This window comes from Oncorhynchus tshawytscha, linkage group LG13 (assembly GCF_018296145.1).
Source record: "Oncorhynchus tshawytscha isolate Ot180627B linkage group LG13, Otsh_v2.0, whole genome shotgun sequence".
Taxonomy (NCBI): Eukaryota; Metazoa; Chordata; class Actinopteri; order Salmoniformes; family Salmonidae; genus Oncorhynchus; species Oncorhynchus tshawytscha.
In genome coordinates, this window is record NC_056441.1 from 16769371 (window position 1) to 16787973 (window position 18603).

The following is an 18603-nucleotide window of genomic DNA, read 5'->3' on the forward strand; positions in this document are numbered from 1 at the left end:
TCAAGGACAACAACCACCCGAGCCACTGCCTGTTCACCCCGCTATCATCCAGAAGGCGAGATCAGTACAGGTGCATCAAAGCAGGGACAGAGAGACTGAAAAACAGCTTCTATCTCAAGGCCATCAGACTGTTAAACAGCCACCACTAACATTGAGTGGCTGCTGCCAACACACTGACTCAACTCCAGCCACTTTAATAATGGAAAAATTGATGTAAAAAATGTATCACTAGCCATTTTAAACAATGCCACGTTTATATGTTAACATACCCTACATTACTCATCTCATATGTATATACTGTACTCGATACCATCTACTGCATCTTGCCTATGCCGTTCTGTACCATCACTCATTCATATATCTTTATGTACATATTCTTTATCCCTTTACACTTGTGTGTATAAGGTAGTTGTTGTGAAATTGATAGGGTTGATTACTCGTTGGTTATTACTGCATTGTCGGAACTAGAAGCACAAGCATTTCGCTACACTCGCATTAACATCTGCTAACCATGTGTATGTGATTTGATTTAGTGTAGTGTGTGTCTGTAGTGTGGAGTGCATGTAGTGTGTAGTGTAGAGTGTGTCTGTAGTATGGAGTGTGTAGTGTGCAGTGTGTGTCTGTAGTGTGCAGTGTGTGTCTGTGTTGTGGAGTGTGTCTGTAGTATGGAGTGTGTGTCTGTAGTGTATTGTGTCTGTCGTGTAGTGTGTGTCTGTAGTGTAGTGTGTACCTGTAGTGTGTAGTGTGTAGCTTATAGTGTGTGTCTGTAGTGTGTAGTGTGGAGTGTGTAGTGTGTGTCTGTAGTATCTAGTGTGGGGTTTGTAGTGTGGAGTGTAGAATGTGTGTCTGTTGTGTGTGTCTGTTGTGTGTAATGCATGTCCGTAGTGTGTAGTGTGTGTCCGTAGTGTGTGTGTAGTGTGTGTGTGTGTAGTGTGTGTCTGTAGTATGTAGTGTGTAGTGTGTGTGTGTGTAGTGTGTGTCTGTAGTGTGGAGTGTGTAGTGTGTGTCTGTAGTGTGTAGTGTGTGTCTAGTATGTAGTATGTAGTGTGTGTCCGTAGTGTGTAGTGTGTGTCCGTAGTGTGTAGTGTGTGTGTGTAGTGTGTGTCTGTAGTATGTAGTGTGTAGTGTGTGTCTGTAGTGTGTAGTGTGTGTGTGTAGTGTGTGTCTGTAGTATGTAGTGTGTAGTGTGTGTCTGTAGTATGTAGTGTGTATGTAGTGTGTGTCCGTAGTGTGTAGTGTGTGTCCGTAGTGTGTGTGTGTGTGTGTGTAGTGTGTGTCTGTAGTGTGTGTATGTAGTGTGTGTCTGTAGTATGTAGTGTGTAGTGTGTGTGTAGTGTGTGTCTGTAGTATGTAGTGTGTAGTGTGCAATGTATCAATGGAAGTGTGATTCTTTAAATCATCCTCTCAGATCTTCCACCACAACAGGATCATAGTAATCATTGGTGTGATCCTATCCGATGGCAACATCTTATTGAATTTCCTCCTTTTGTTTCATTTCAGGCACCTGTGAAAGAAACGGACACAAATTCCTCTCAGGACAGACTTACAAAGAGAACTGCAACTTATGGTAAGTGTCTAATCGCTTTCTAGTGGTGTAAAGTACTTAAGCAAACATACAGGAAAGGTGTGTCTGGGTATCTGTACTTTGCTATTTATATTTTTGGCAACTTTCACTTTTACGTTACTACTTTTCTAATAAAAATAATGTACTTTTTACTACATACATTTTCCCTGACACCTAAAAGTACTCGTTACATTTTGAATGCTTAGCAGGACAGAAAAATTGTCTAATTCACACAGTTATCAAGAGAACATCCCTGGTCATCCCTACTGCCTCTGATCTGGCGGACTCACTAAACACTTGCTTTGTTTGTGAATGATGTCTAAGTGTTGGAGTGTGCCCCTGGCTATCCATAAATAAATAAAAAACAAGAAAATGGTGCCGTCTGGTTTGCTTAATATAAGGAATTTGTTTTACTTTGATAGTTAAGTATATTTGAAACCAAATACTTTTAGACTTCTCTCAAGTAGTATTTTACTGGGTTACTTTCACTTTTACTTAAGTCATTTCCTATTAAGGAATCTTTACTTTTACTCAAGTATGACAGTTGGGTACTTATTCCACCACTGCAGATTTCTCTTTTTCCTCTCTATGTACCTTTATCACTCCTTCATATCCTCCTCTTTCTCCCCTCTCACTTCTTTCTTTACATCTCTTCTGTCCTAACAGTGATTAGTCCTTCACACACTTTGCTCTGATGACATGACATTTCTGGTTGTACCACAGACAGACCCACGTTTTCCATGGAGAGTTTTGGGGGCTCTTCTCGTGATGCTGTCTCATTCATAACTCTTCTACATATACTTGGGACCCCTGTCCATTCATTTGAGTTATTGTAGCTAGCTATCTCCTTTATCGAAGCAGTATTAGACAAGCAATGGCAAGAAATCTTATCACATCACACTACAATACAACACTAAGCATTGGGCAACATTAGGCAACATCGAGCAAAATTGGTAAACATTCGAAACATTGAGCAACAGTGGGCCTTGTGGGGGATATAGCAGCCAGGTCACCTGTGATACAAGTCAGTATTCATCGTCCATCCATGTCTGATGATGTCGGGAGATTAGGTTGAAACCGGCCACTAGGAGCAACAGCGAGCACAGGCTAAACTACAGTCACATCCCAGCTAGGGTTTAGTTAACTTATACACAGGCTAAACTACAGTCACATCCCAGCTAGGGTTTAGTTAACTTATACACAGGCTAAACTACAGTCACATCCCAGCTAGGGTTTAGTTAACTTATACACAGGCTAAACTGCAGTCACATCCCAGCTAGGGTTTAGTTAACTTATACACAGGCTAAACTACAGTCACATCCCAGCTAGGGCTTAGTTAACTTATACACAGGCTAAACTGCAGTCACATCCCAGCTAGTGCTTAGTTAACTTACACAGGCTAAACTACAATATAATCCCAGCTAGGGCTTAGTTAATTTACACACAGGCTAAGCTACAATATCATCCCAGCTAGGGCTTCGTTAACCAGCGGGCCCCCCCACTGGTAATTCGACCATGATAACAAGTTCAGTGTAACGAAGTGCGCTGAGAGTAGGGAAGCAAGTTCATGGAGTGAGTGTTTTAATAAATAAACACAACATAATACAAAATAAGAGACATGAACAACGCACAGACATGACACAGGAACAGAAACAATAACGCCCGGGGAAAGATCCAAAGGGTGTGACATGTATAGGGAAGGTAATCAGGGTCCATGATGAGTCTGATGACGCGCATGTGCGCGTAACAATGGTATTAAGTGTGCGCCATAACGATCAGCCTGGTGACCTAGAGGTCGGTGAGGGAGCACATGTGACAGTACCCCCTCCCTGGCACACGGCTCCAGCCGCAGGACGCCGACCAAAATGACGATCCTGGGGATCAGGAGAGGACCGGTCACCTCTACCTAAGTGTGGGAAACCTGTCAGTCTGGCTGAGATGCGGGAGCATGGCGACCTAGATTGCCGGAGAGAGCCTACCATCCGCAAGACACCAACCAAAGAGATAATCCTGGCGATCAGGAGTGGACCAGTCACCACTGCTGATATGCTGGAATCTGTTGCCGGCTGGGGCGGGGCGGGGCAAGTCGGTGGAAGCAGGGGAGCCTGGCAATCTGGCAAAGGCATGAAAGCCTGACGAGCCAGCTGAGGCAGGGGAGCCTGGCAATCCGGCTGAGGCATGAGAGCCTGACGAGCCGGCTGAGGCAGGGGAGCCTGGCAATCCGGCTGAGGCAGGGGAGCCTGACGAGCCAGCTGAGGCAGGGGAGCCTGGCAATCCGGCTGAGGCATGAGAGCCTGACGAGCCAGCTGAGGCAGGGAGCCTGGCAATCCGGCTGAGGCATGAGAGCCTGACGAGCCGGCTGAGGCAGGGGAGCCTGGCAATCCGGCTGAGGCATGAGAGCCTGACGAGCCGGCTGAGGCAGGGAGCCTGGCAATCCGGCTGAGGCAGGGGAGCCTGACGAGCCAGCTGAGGCAGGGGAGCCTGGCAATCCGGCTGAGGCATGAGAGCCTGACGAGCCAGCTGAGGCAGGGGAGCCTGGCAATCCGGCTGAGGCATGAGAGCCTGACGAGCCGGCTGAGGCAGGGGAGCCTGGCAATCCGGCTGAGGCATGAGAGCCTGACGAGCCGGCTGAGGCAGGGGAGCCTGGCAATCCGGCTGAGGCAGGGGAGCCTGACGAGCCAGCTGAGGCAGGGGAGCCTGGCAATCCGGCTGAGGCATGAGAGCATGACGAGCCAGCTGAGGCAGGGGAGCCTGGCAATCCGGCTGAGGCATGAGAGCCTGACGAGCCAGCTGAGGCAGGGGAGCCTGGCAATCTGGCGAAGGCATGAAAGCCTGACGAGCCAGCTGAGGCAGGGGAGCCTGGCAATCCGGCTGAGGCATGAGAGCCTGACGAGCCAGCTGAGGCAGGGGAGCCTGGCAATCCGGCTGAGGCATGAGAGCCTGACGAGCCAGCTGAGGCAGGGGAGCCTGGCAATCCGGCTGAGGCAGGGGAGCCTGACGAGCCAGCTGAGGCAGGGGAGCCTGGCAATCCGGCTGAGGCAGGGGAGCCTGACGAGCCAGCTGAGGCAGGGGAGCCTGGCAATCCGGCTGAGGCATGAGAGCCTGACGAGCCAGCTGAGGCAGGGGAGCCTGGCAATCCGGCTGAGGCATGAGAGCCTGACGAGCCAACTGAGGCAGGGGAGCCTGGCAATCCGGCTGAGGCAGGGGAGCCTGACGAGCCAGCTGAGGCAGGGGAGCCTGGCAATCTGGCTGAGGCAGGGGAGCCTGACGAGCCAGCTGAGGCAGGGGAGCCTGGCAATCCGGCTGAGGCAGGGGAGCCTGACGAGCCAGCTGAGGCAGGGGAGCCTGGCAATCCGGCTGAGGCATGAGAGCATGACGAGCCAGCTGAGGCAGGGGAGCCTGGCAATCCGGCTGAGGCATGAGAGCCTGACAAATCGGCGGTAGCAGGGAAGCCTGTAGGAGCTCCCGGACCCGGCATCATTCCCACCGGGAAAAAAAAAGAGAGGCGTGAGGCGTTATTCTGTAATGATGTGCACTGAGCGTCGGGAAGCAAGTTCAGGGAGTGAGTGTTTTAATAAATAAACACAAAATAAGAGACACAAACAATAACGCCTGGGGAACCAAAGGGAGTGACATATATAGGCAAGGTAATCAGGGAAGTGATGGAGTCCAGGTGAGTCTGATGATGAGCAGGTGTGCGTAACGATGGTGACAGATGTGCACCATAACGAGCAGCCTGGTGACCTAGAGGCCAGAGAGGGTGCACACGTGACATTTAGATAGTGTAGCAGTCAGCTAAATTAGCAATCTAAAAAAGTATTGCTGACATGGGCTAATTGACTGACTATCAGTGACTGACAGGAAAAAAACTGCTGGTGCACAACCACATTTCAAAATTGCATCTTGTGTATTCTATTATTCTAACTCTAACTATTATCCTCAACTGGCAGCTTCATTAAATAGTACCCGCAAAACACCAGTCTCAACGTCAACAGTGAAGAGGCAACTCCGGGATGCTGGCCTTCTAGGCAGAGTTGCAAAGAAAAAGCCATATCTCAGACTGGCCAATAAAAAGAAAAGTTTAAGACGGGCAAAAGAACACAGACACTGGACAGAGGAACTCTTCCTAGAAGGCCAGCATCCCGGAGTCGCCTCTTCACTCTTCATGTTGAGACTGGTGTTTTGCGGTACTATTTAATGAAGCTGCCTGTTGAGGACTTGTGAGGCATCTGTTTCTTAAACTGACACTCTAATGTACTTGTCTTCTTGCTCAGTTGTGCACCGGGACCTCCCACTCCTCTTTCTACTCTGGTTAGTTCCCGTTTGCGTTGTTCTGTGAAGGGAGTAGTACACAGCGTTGTACGAGATCTTCAGTTTCTCGGCAATTTCTCGCATGGAATAGCCTTCATTTATTTTGAGCCTGTAATCGAACCCACAAATGCTGAGGCCGGTTGATTGCTCCTTTAATCAGAACAACAGTTTTCAGCTGTGTTAACATAATTGCAAAAGGGTTTCTAATGATCAATTAGCTTTTTAAAATTATCAATTTGGATTAGGTAACACAACATGCCATTGGAAGAGAGGAGTGATGGTCGCTGATAATGGGCCTCTGTACACCTATGTATATATTCCATAAAACATCTGCCGTTTCCAGCTCCAGTAGTCATTTACAACATTAACAATGTCTACACTGTATTTCTGATCAATTTGGTGTTATTTTAATGGACAAAAAATGTGCTTTTCTTTCAAAAACAAGAACATTTCTAAGTGACCCCAAACTTTTGAATGGTAGTGTATATTACTAATATACTTCTATACTACTATAGTACTACTATACTTTTATACTATTATAGTACTACTGTACTTCTATAATACTATAGTACTGCTATACTTCTATACTGATATAGTACTAATGCACTTCTACAATAGTACTACTATGCTTATGTACTACTATAGTACTACTACACTTCCATACTACTGTAGTACTACTATACTTCTATACTACTACAGTGGTACTATACTACAATAGTACTACTATTATTCTAGAGTACTATAGTACTACTATTCTTCTATACTACTATACTACTATACTACTACTATACTTCTATAGTACTACTGTACTGGTATACTTATATACTGCTATAGTACTACTGTACTTCTATACTACTATAGTACTACTGTACTTCTATACTACTATAGTACTACTACACGTATTTACTACTATAGTCCTACTGTACTTTTACAGTACTATAGTACTTCTATTCTTCTATACTACTATAGTACTATACAACTATAGTGCTACTATACTTATACTACTATAGTACTACTATACATCTATACTATAATATTACTACTAAACTTCTATACTGCTATAGTACTACTATTCTACTATAGTACTATAGTACTACTACACTTCTATTCTATTCTATTACTACTATACTTCTATAGTACTATAATACTACTGTGCTTCTATACTGCTATAGTACTACTACGCTTCTATACTACTATAGTACTACTATGCTTCTATAATATTATAGTACTAATTTACTTATATAGTACTATACTACTACTATGCTTCTTTACTACTAAAGTACTACTACACGTCTATACTATTATATTACTACTATACTTCTATAGTACTACTAAAAGTATTTGGTTTGAAATGTACTTAAGTATCAAAAGTAGAAGTATAAATCATTAAACATTTCTTATATTAAGTAAACCAGACGACACAATTGTCTTGTTTTTTTTTCATTTACGGACAGCCAGGGGCACAGTTCAACAAATAATGTACAAACAAAGCATGTGTGTTTAGTGAGTCTGTCAGATCAGAGGCAGTAGGGATGACCAAGGATGTTCTCTTGATAAGTGTGTGAATTAGACCATTTTCCTGTCCTGATAGGCATTCAAAATGTAATATGCCAATACACCTGGACAACGTCTCTCTAACATGTCAGTACCTCTGGGCGACATCTTTCTAACATGTCAATACCTCTGGGCGACATCTCTCTAACATGCCAATACACCTGGGCAACATCTCTCTGACATGCCAATACACCTGGGCAACATCTCTCTAACATGTCAATACACCTGGGCAACATCTCTCTAACATGTCAATACACCTGGACAACATCTCTAACATGTCAATACACCTGGACAACATATCTCTAACATGTCAATACACCTGGACAACATCTCTCTAACATGTCAATATACCTGGACAACATCTGTCTAACATGTCAATACACCTGGACAACATCTGTCTAAGATGTCAATACACCTGGACAACATCTGTCTAAGATGTCAATACACCTGGACAACATCTCTCTAACATGTCAATACACCTGGACAACGTCTCTCTAACATGTCAATACACCTGGACAACATCTCTCTAACATGTCAATACACCTTGGCAACATCTCTCTAACATGTCAATACACCTGGACAACATCTCTCTAACATGTTAATACACCTGAACATCTCTCTAACATGTCAATACACCTGGACAACATCTGTCTAACATGTCAATACATCTGGGCAACATCTGTCTAACATGTCAATACACCTGGACAACATCTCTCTAACATGTCAATACATCTGGACAACATCTGTCTAACATGTTAATACACCTGGACAACATCTCTCTAACATGTCAATACATCTGGGCAACATCTCTCTAACATGTCAATACACCTGGACAACATCTCTCTAACATGTCAATACACCTGGACAATGTCTCTCTAACATGTTAATACACCTGGACAACATCTCTCTAACATGTCAATACATCTGGACAACATCTCTCTAACATGTCAATACACCTGGACAACATCTCTCTAACATGTCAATACACCTGGACAACATCTCTCTAACATGTCAATACACCTGGACAACATCTCTCTAACATGTCAATACACCTGGACAACATCTCTCTAACATGTCAATACACCTGGACAACATCTCTCTAACATGTCAATACACCTGAACATCTCTCTAACATGTCAATACACCTGGACAACATCTGTCTAACTGGTCAATACACCTGGACAACATCTGTCTAACTGGTCAATACACCTGAACATCTCTCTAACTGGTCGATACACCTGAACATCTCTCTAACATGTCAATACACCTGGGCAACATCTGTCTAACATGCCAATACACCTGGACAACATCTCTAACATGTCAATACACCTGGACAACATCTCTCTAACATGTCAATACACCTGGACAACATGTCAATATACCTGGACAACATCTGTCTAATAACATGTCAACACTAACATGGACAACATCTGTATAACATGTCAATACACCTGGACAACATCTGTATAACATGTCAATACACCTGACAACATCTGTCTAACATGTCAACATCTCTCTAACATGTCAATACACCTGGACAACATCTGTATAACATGTCAATACACCTGGACAACATCTGTATAACATGTCAATACACCTGGACAACATCTCTCTAACATGTCAATACACCTGGACAACATCTGTCTAACATGTCAATACACCTGGACAACATCTCTCTAACATGTCAATACACCTGGACAACATCTCTCTAACATGTCAATACACCTGGACAACATCTGTCTAACATGTCAATACACCTGGACAACATCTGTATAACATGTCAATACACCTGGACAACATCTGTATAACATGTCAATACACATGGACAACATCTCTCTAACATGTCAATACACCTGAACATCTCTCCAACATGTCAATACACCTGGACAACATCTCTCTAACATGTCAATACACCTGAACATCTCTCTAACATGTCAATACACCTGGACAACATCTGTCTAACTGGTCAATACACCTGGACAACATCTGTCTAACTGGTCAATACACCTGAACATCTCTCTAACATGTCAATACACCTGGACAACATCTCTCTAACATGTCAATACACCTGAACATCTCTCTAACATGTCAATACACCTGGAAAACATGTCTCTCTAACATGTCAATACACCCTGGACAATCTGGACAACATCTGTCTAACATGTCTCTAACATGTCAATACACCTGGACAACATCTGTCTAACATGTCAATACACCTGGACAACATCTCTCTAACATGTCAATACACCTGGACAACATCTCTCTAACATGTCAATACACCTGGACAAACGTCTCTCTAACATGTCAATACACCTGGACAACATCTGTATAACATGTCAATACACCTGGACAACATCTTCTAACATGTCAATACACCTGGACAACATCTGTCTAACATGTCAATACACTGTCAATAACACCTGGACAACATCTGTATAACATGTCAATACACCTGGACAACATCTGTCAATCTAACATGTCAATACACCTGGACAACATCTGTCTAACATGTCAATACACCTGGACAACATCTCTCTAACATGTCAATACATCTGACAACATCTAACATGTCAATAACATGTCAATACACCTGGACAACATCTCTCTAACATGTCAATACACCTGGACAACATCTGTCTAACATGTCAATACACCTGGACAACATCTGTCTAACATGTCAATACACCTGGACAACATCTCTCTAACATGTCAATACACCTGGACAACATCTCTCTAACATGTCAATACACCTGGACAACATCTGTCTAACATGTCAATACACCTGGACAACATCTCTCTAACATGTCAATACACCTGGACAACATCTCTCTAACATGTCAATACACCTGGACAACATCTCTCTAACATGTCAATACACCTGGACAACATCTCTAACATGTCAATACACCTGAACATCTCTCTAACATGTCAATACACCTGGACAACATCTCTCTAACATGTCAATACACCTGGACAACATCTCTCTAACATGTCAATACACCTGGGCGACATCTGTCTAACATGTCAATACACCTGGACAACATCTGTCTAACTGGTCAATACACCTGGACAACATCTGTCTAACTGGTCAATACACCTGGGCAACATCTGTCTAACATGTCAATACACTTGGAACCACTTTCTAACACACAGACACCTGGAAACCTCTTTCTAGTACAGACACCTGGGAATCTCTTTCTAGTACAGACACCTGGGAACCTCTTTCTGATACACAGACACCCGGAAATCTCTTTCTAAGACACAGACACCTGGAAACCTCTTTCTAGTACAGACACCTGGGAATCTCTTTCTAGTACAGACACCTGGGAACCTCTTTCTGATACACAGACACGCGGAAATCTCTTTCTAATACACAGACACCTGGAAACCTCTTTCTAATACACAGACACCTGGAAACCTCTTTCTAATACACAGACACCTGGAAACCTCTTTCTAATACACAGACACCTGGAAACCTCTTTCTGATACACAGACACCTGGAAACCTCTTTCTGATACACAGACACCTGGAAAACTCTTTCTAATACACAGACACCTGGAAACCTCTTTCTGATACACAGACACCTGGAAAACTCTTTCTAATACACAGACACCTGGAAACCTCTTTCTGATACACAGACACCTGGAAACCTCTTTCTAATACACAGACACCTGGAAACCTCTTTCTAATATAGAGACACCTGGAAAACTCTCTCAAACACAGGAATATGTAGAAAGACAATGCCAGGTTGTCATAGACACCAAATTCTGTGTCAACTCTAGCTTTTCAATTGGACGAATTGCATTGAGTAGCCCTCACTAACAGCTCTAGTCTTTTTGTCTTTATGGAATGGACTGTCTTTGTTCTAAGCACCTTGCATGTGGGGTGTGGATGGTTTTCCTGTCTTGGGGATGTTTAGTCATTCAAAATAACAGAGGGGATAGCAGGTAGGGGATGAGGGGTGAGGACAGTTTCCAGGATGAGGGGAGGTAGAATTCTCACCTGTCCGCTAGAATGGTTTCTCACACCCCCACCACGGTCTGTTTCACAGTGTGTGTGTGTGTGTGTGCATGCATGTCTTTTGTATGTCTTTTTGTGATTCTGCCTGTCTCCCTGTCTCCCTGGCTGTGGTCTGAGAGGTGAGACTGTCCCTGCTGGGTATTATTCTAGCCTCTTGTTGGTGAAGTGTGATGGGGAATCTGAGCTATGGTCTCCTAATGTTCACACACCCCTCGTATTTCACCCCTCTGTCTCTGTTTCTGTACTCTGTACCAGACCTAGACCTCAGAGTGTGTTTCAGTGCATTAATTTATTTCTGCTTCGGCCCACTGTGTCTGGTTCCTGGCACAGAGACTACTGGAGGCTCCTAGATGTTTCTGGGCTGCTGAGGGAAGGGGTTAGAGGTTAAAAGTCACTGTCTGTTTCCCCCAAGCAGAGACATCAGACAGCCTCTAAGGTTCAGTCACGGGTCTGTGCCACGGTAGCAGGGTGTGTGTAAGTAGTAAGAAGCCTTGGCGTGTGCAAGTCAGAACGGCTTATAGGTCAGAATTCTTTCTCCTGTTTCCGTAGCGTGAGGCAGCTTGACATACAACTACTCCCCCTGGACAGGACGTTTGTGTGTCTCAGGGCCTTACCCCCAATGTATCGCCTTAACGCTGAGTGCCAAGCAGAGAGGCATCAGGTCCCATTTCTACAGTCTTTGATTTGACTTGGCCAGGGATTGAACTCACAACCTTCCAATCTGAGGGCAGACACTCTAACCACAATGTCACTGAGTGTGCAAATGTGTCTGACTGTATGTTGTCCCTGGAATGTTTGTTTGTTAGCTAATACACATATTGGACCTAGCATGACTAAATTAGAATGTTTTGGTGGTTCTGACTGGGGATCTAGACAGGGACTCCACTCTATAAAATAGAACCACAGATCCAATAGACTTTATAGTCTGAGATTTCTAGGTACATTCTTAGAAAAAAGGGTTCCAAAAGGGCTCTACTCCGGCTCTAACCATAGCATAACCCTTTTTGGTTCCAGGTAGAACCCTTTTTGGTTCCAGGTAGAACAATTTTGGGTTCCATCTAGAACCCTCTGTGGAAAGGGTTCTACCTGGAACCAAAAAGGGTTCTACAAAGGGTTCTCCTATGGGGACAGCCGAAGAACCCTTTTACGTTCTAGATAGCACCAGAGATAGGGTTAGTATTATCTTAAGATAATGATAAGGTAAGAGGTTAAGTCATCCTCATCATCTTTCTTTAGATAGTACTGTATATGAACCACCTGTGTGAGTATGCACTGCAACTCATTGTGAATACATAGATTGCTATTAGGAATCATGAGCTAGTGTGAATGTTTATGGCAAGTCTATGGGTGTCAGACCCTAAACATATTAGATAAAGCTGGTTTAAGGAGTTGTTACCATGGTAATGTATATCTACATCCCACTCTCTTCCTTTCAGTATGTTGTACAGTAGGCCTATCAGACTTCATGTCTGTGTCCCAAATGGCACCACATGCCCTACATAGTACACTACTTTTGACCATAGCCTAATAGACCCTGATCAAAAGGAGTGCACTAGGGGATAATGTGTGATTTTGGCCTATTACTGTACTGTACTGTATGTATGTTTGTCCAGCTACTAGTTGTTTCAGGTGGCTATGGAACACACACCTCCCCGCAGTGACTCAGCACAGCACAGACAGTAGAAATGCTCTCTTTCAGTGGATCACAAAAATGTTTATGCGGTCATGTTTCGATATCTACTTATCACGCCCATCAGACTGGTTAGTATTCACTCCCCCCTGGTTCCTTAGGACTAAAAATGGACATTTTCTGTGATCTGTTGCCTTAAAAGGCCCCTTCTTTATCCCTTCATTCTCTCTCCTCTCTCTCTCTCTTTTCCCTCTCCCTTTGCCAAGTCCCGTGTTCATCTTGTTCAGTCTCTCCCTGGGAATTAGGCTTTACAATGTAGCTTCTTATACATGTTTTAATTTAAATGTTCTCTCTATATTGGCTGTTGGCTTTCCTTCTTCCTTCCGTTAATTCAGCCTCATTACTTCACAACAGTGGACAACGGTCAGTTGTGCTTTTGTACAGTAAATTACATCAATCACTTGAACTACAGTCTGTGCAGTACAGTAGTAGACTTCCAATTATTATAATGAATAAAATGTGGCACCATTATCTATGAATCTAAAGCAGTGTTCTGACCCCTGTCCATTCTAACTTGAACTCTTGTACCCTCTCTCTGCTGCCCTCTTCATTCATCTTCCCCCTCTTTATCTGCCCCTCTCTCCTCTCTCTCTGCTCTTCTCCCCCTCCCCTTCTCTACCTCCTACAGCACGTGTGGAACAACTGGCCGTTGGGAGTGTGAGCAGCATGCCTGTCTGATAGAGAATGATATGATCCAGGCTGTCAACAGAGGAAACTTTGGGTAAGGGCACTTTAAAAAAAAACTCTTAAGGATCGGACCCTTTTTTTCAATTTTCTCCTAAAATGACATACCCAAGTCTAACTGCCTGTAGGGCCCTTAAAGCAAGGATATGCATATTCTTGGTACCATTTGAAAGGAAACACTTTGAAGTTTGTGGAAATGTGAAAGGAATGTAGGAGAATATAACACATTAGATCTGGTTAAAGATAATACAAAGAAAAAACAACCAATGTTTTGCTTTTTTTTTACCATCATCTTTGTTGTTTTGTAAGTTTGTTTCAGTGTTCTTTCTTCATTAAATATAGAACATGTATTCATATCCCGCTGCGCTTTGGTCCGCTTCTTACGACGATCGTGACAGTAATAGCTACTGTAAATTGGACAGTGCAGTTAGATTAACAATAATTTAAGCTTTCTGCCAATATTGGATATATCTATGTCCTGGGAAATTTTCTTGTTACTTACAACCTCATGCTAATCACATTAGCCTACATTAGCTCAACCGTCCCGCAGGGGATCCACCAATCCTGAAGAAGTTTTAAAAACACATGCAAACACACATACACACATATTTTACACTCACTGTCCTGACTTTCCTCTCTCTCCCTAGCTGGCGGGCAGCAAACTACAGCCAGTTCTATGGCATGTCTCTGGACGAGGGCCTGAGGTATCGCCTGGGGACACAGAGGCCCTCCAGGACCATCATGAGCATGAACGAGATGCAGGTGAGAAGACCTGTCTGCTGGGTAGGGCAAGGGTGGGATAGGGGGCAGGTTGAGGCTGGGTGAGGCTGGGTGATTCATGGAATGGATCTCCAATGCCATGGCACTCTATTCCCTATAAAGTGACTACTTTTGATGAGGGCCCATGTAAGGGACCATAGTGCACACTACTGTACGTAGCGAGTAGATAGCCAATTGGGATGCAGACATGGTGTAGCGGCCTTACATTCAGAGTGAGGGACAGTACAGTCTGTTTTTCACTTTATCAAAGTACGTCGCTCTCAGAAAATGACCTATGTAAACCTGAGAAGAATCTTCCAAAGATCAGTTGGTGTAATAAAAAGGTATATGCATCAAAAGGGACCTATGATATAACATTTTATTAAAATATTCTACTTTCCTGGCCTGTATCATTACCAGCTATGGCTACCAGGCAGAGTCTGGTATTGATCTGTTGATAATTCTTTGTCTGTCTGGATCTTGAAGCCTCCCCTCTGCTATGTGTTGTCTTTAACTCTGTTTACATTCTAACCAGACAGATTATGTAAGAGCCAATCAAATCATCACAGAGGGGCTTGGGAGGATAAAGGTGGAGGATGGGGTAGAGGATAGAGGTGGAGAGGTTGGGGTAGAGGATAGAGGTGGAGAGGATGGGGTAGAGGATAGAGGTGGAGTTTGGGGTAGAGAATAGAGGTGGAGAGAATGGGGTATTTTTTTATTTATTTTTATTTCACCTTTATTTAACCAGGTAGGCCAGTTGAGAACAAGTTCTCATTTGCAACTGCGACCTGGCCAAGATAAAGCATAGCAGTGTGAGCAGACAACACAGAGTTACACATGGAATAAACAATTAACAAGTCAATAACACAGTAGAAAACAAAGGGGGGAGTCTATATACAATGTGTGCAAAAGGCATGAGGAGGTAGGCGAATAATTACAATTTTGCAGATTAACACTGGAGTGATAAAGGATCAGATGGTCATGTACAGGTAGAGATATTGGTGTGCAAAAGAGCAAGTAAATAAATAAAAACAGTATGGGGATGAGGTAGGTGAAAATGGGTGGGCTATTTACCTATAGACTATGTACAGCAGCAGCGATCGGTTAGCTGCTCAGATAGCTGATGTTTGAAGTTGGTGAGGGAGATAAAAGTCTCCAACTTCAGCGATTTTTGCAATTCGTTCCAGTCACAGGCAGCAGAGTACTGGAACGAAAGGCGGCCAAATGAGGTGTTGGCTTTAGGGATGATCAGTGAGATACACCTGCTGGAGCGCGTGCTACGGATGGGTGTTGCCATCGTGACCAGTGAACTGAGATAAGGCGGAGCTTTACCTAGCATGGACTTGTAGATGACCTGGAGCCAGTGGGTCTGGCGACGAATATGTAGCGAGGGCCAGCCGACTAGAGCATACAAGTCGCAGTGGGTGGTATAAGGTGCTTTAGTGACAAAACGGATGGCACTGTGATAAACTGCATCCAGTTTGCTGAGTAGAGTATGGAAGCAATTTTGTAGATGACATCGCCAAAGTCGAGGATCGGTAGGATAGTCAGTTGTACTAGGGTAAGTTTGGCGGCGTGAGTGAAGGAGGCTTTGTTGCGGAATAGAAAGCCAAACGATGTATTGGGTAAGTATGACTCCTTCTACGTCTTCTGATCGAAGAACATCAAAGGTAAGGGAATATTTATGTGGTTATTTTGGGTTTCTGTGGACTCCAAACGTAGAGGAGACACTGCTAATATCTGAGCGCCGACTCATAGCATAGACTAGTGAACGAATTCTGTAACGTTAAAAATAAATGTAACACAGCGGTTGTATTAAGAAGAAGTGTATCTTTGTAACTATATGTAGAACATGTATATTTAGTCATGTTTATTGCTTGTTATCTGACGTTATCTGTCGGAGCTATCATAATTTCTCCGGACATTTTGAGTAGCATTTTTTGAAATGTCGTCATTGTAAACAGAGATTTATGGATATTAATGGCATATTATTGAAAAAAAAAAAAAATGTACTGTGTAACATGTAATATTACTGTCATCTGATGAAGATTTTCAAAAGGTTAGTGAATTATTTATTTTTTAATCCTACTTTTAAATTTTATATTTTCTGGGACAAAATGGCCGCCGCTTGCCTTTTGTTTCGGTGGTGGTCTAATATAAATGTGTGCTATGTTTTCGCCGTAAAACATTTTAGAAATCTGACTTGCTGGGAAGATGAACAAGGTGTTTATCTTTCATTTGAGCTATTGGACTTGTGTAGGTGTGGAGGTTAAATATTTCTAAGAATATTTTTTCGCATTTTGCGTTATGCTAATGAGCTTGAGCCGTAGTCACGATCCCGGATCCGGGATGGGTAGCATCAAGAGGTTTAAGAGCAGTTGGAGGCCACGGAAGGAGTGTTGTATGGCATTGAAGCTTGTTTGGAGGTTAGATAGCACAGTGTCCAATGACGGGCCGAAAGTATATAGAATGGTGTCGTCTGCGTAGAGGTGGATCAGGGAATCACCCGCAGCAAGAGCAACATCATTGATATATACAGAGAAAGGAGTCGGCCCGAGAATTGAACCCTGTGGCACCCCCATAGAGACTGCCAGAGGACCGGACAGCATGCCCTCCGATTTGACACACTGAACTCTGTCTGCAAAGTAATTGGTGAACCAGGCAAGGCAGTCATCCGAAAAACCGAGGCTACTGAGTCTGCCGATAAGAATATGGTGATTGACAGTCGAAAGCCTTGGCAAGGTCAATGAAGACGGCTGCACAGTACTGTCTTTTATCGATGGCGGTTATGATATCGTTTAGTACCTTGAGTGTTGCTGAGGTGCACCCGTGACCGGCTCGGAAACCAGATTGCACAGCGGAGAAGGTACGGTGGGATTCAAGATGGTCAGTGACCTGTTTGTTGACTTGGCTTTCGAAGACCTTAGATAGGCAGGGCAGGATGGATATAGGTCTGTAACAGTTTGGGTCCAGGGTGTCTCCCCCTCAGAAGAGGGGGATGACTGCGGCAGCTTTCCAATCTTTGGGGATCTCAGACAATATGAAAGAGAGGTTGAACAGGCTGGTAATAGGGGTTGCGACAATGGCGGCGGAAAGTTTCAGAAATAGGGGTCCAGATTGTCAAGCCCAGCTGATTTGTACGGGTCCAGGTTTTGCAGCTCTTTCAGAACATCTGCTATCTGGATTTGGGTAAAGGAGAACCTGGAGAGGCTTGGGCGAGGAGCTGCCGGGGGCAGAGCTGTTGGCCGAGGTTGGAGTAGCCAGGCGGAAGGCATGGCCAGCCGTTGAGAAATGCTTATTGAAGTTTTCGATAATCATGGATTTATCGGTGGTGACCGTGTTACCTAGCCTCAGTGCAGTGGGCAGCTGGGAGGAGGTGCTCTTGTTCTCCATGGACTTCACAGTGTCCCAGAACTTTTTGGAGTTGGAGCTACAGGATGCAAACTTCTGCCTGAAGAAGCTGGCCTTAGCTTTCCTGACTGACTGCGTGTATTGGTTCCGGACTTCCCTGAACAGTTGCATATCCCGGGGACTATTCGATGCTATTGCAGTCCGCCACAGGATGTTTTTGTGCTGGTCGAGGGCAGTCAGGTCTGGGATGAACCAAGGACTGTATCTGTTCTTAGTTCTGCATTTTTTGAACGGAGCATGCTTATCTAAAATGGTAAGGAAGTTACTTTTAAAGAATGACCAGGCATCCTCAACTGACGGGATGAGGTCAATGTCCTTCCAGGATACCCGGGCCAGGTCGATTAGAAAGGCCTGCTCACAGAAGTGTTTTAGGGAGCGTTTGACAGTGATGAGGGGTGGTCGTTTGACTGCGGCTCCGTAGCGGATACAGGCAATGAGGCAGTGATCGCTGAGATCCTGGTTGAAGACAGCGGAGGTGTATTTGGAGGGCCAGTTGGTCAGGATGACGTCTATGAGGGTGCCCTTGTTTACAGAGTTAGGGTTGTACCTGGTGGGTTCCTTGATGATTTGTGTGAGATTGAGGGCATCTAGCTTAGATTGTAGGACTGGC

The 18603-nt window shown here is 44.2% G+C and overlaps 1 protein-coding gene across 2 annotated transcripts in view; it reads left to right on the plus strand.

Annotated features, from left to right (window-relative positions):
- Positions 1-18603, plus strand: part of LOC112264385 (tubulointerstitial nephritis antigen-like 1) — a 60482-nt gene that overhangs the window by 18055 nt on the left and 23824 nt on the right. For both annotated transcript variants that reach the window (XM_024440958.2, XM_024440959.2), the window contains exons 3-5: positions 1501-1567; positions 13768-13860; positions 14471-14585. In XM_024440958.2, coding sequence (XP_024296726.1) covers positions 1501-1567; positions 13768-13860; positions 14471-14585 — 275 coding nt within the window. The remainder of the gene's footprint in view (positions 1-1500; positions 1568-13767; positions 13861-14470; positions 14586-18603) is intronic.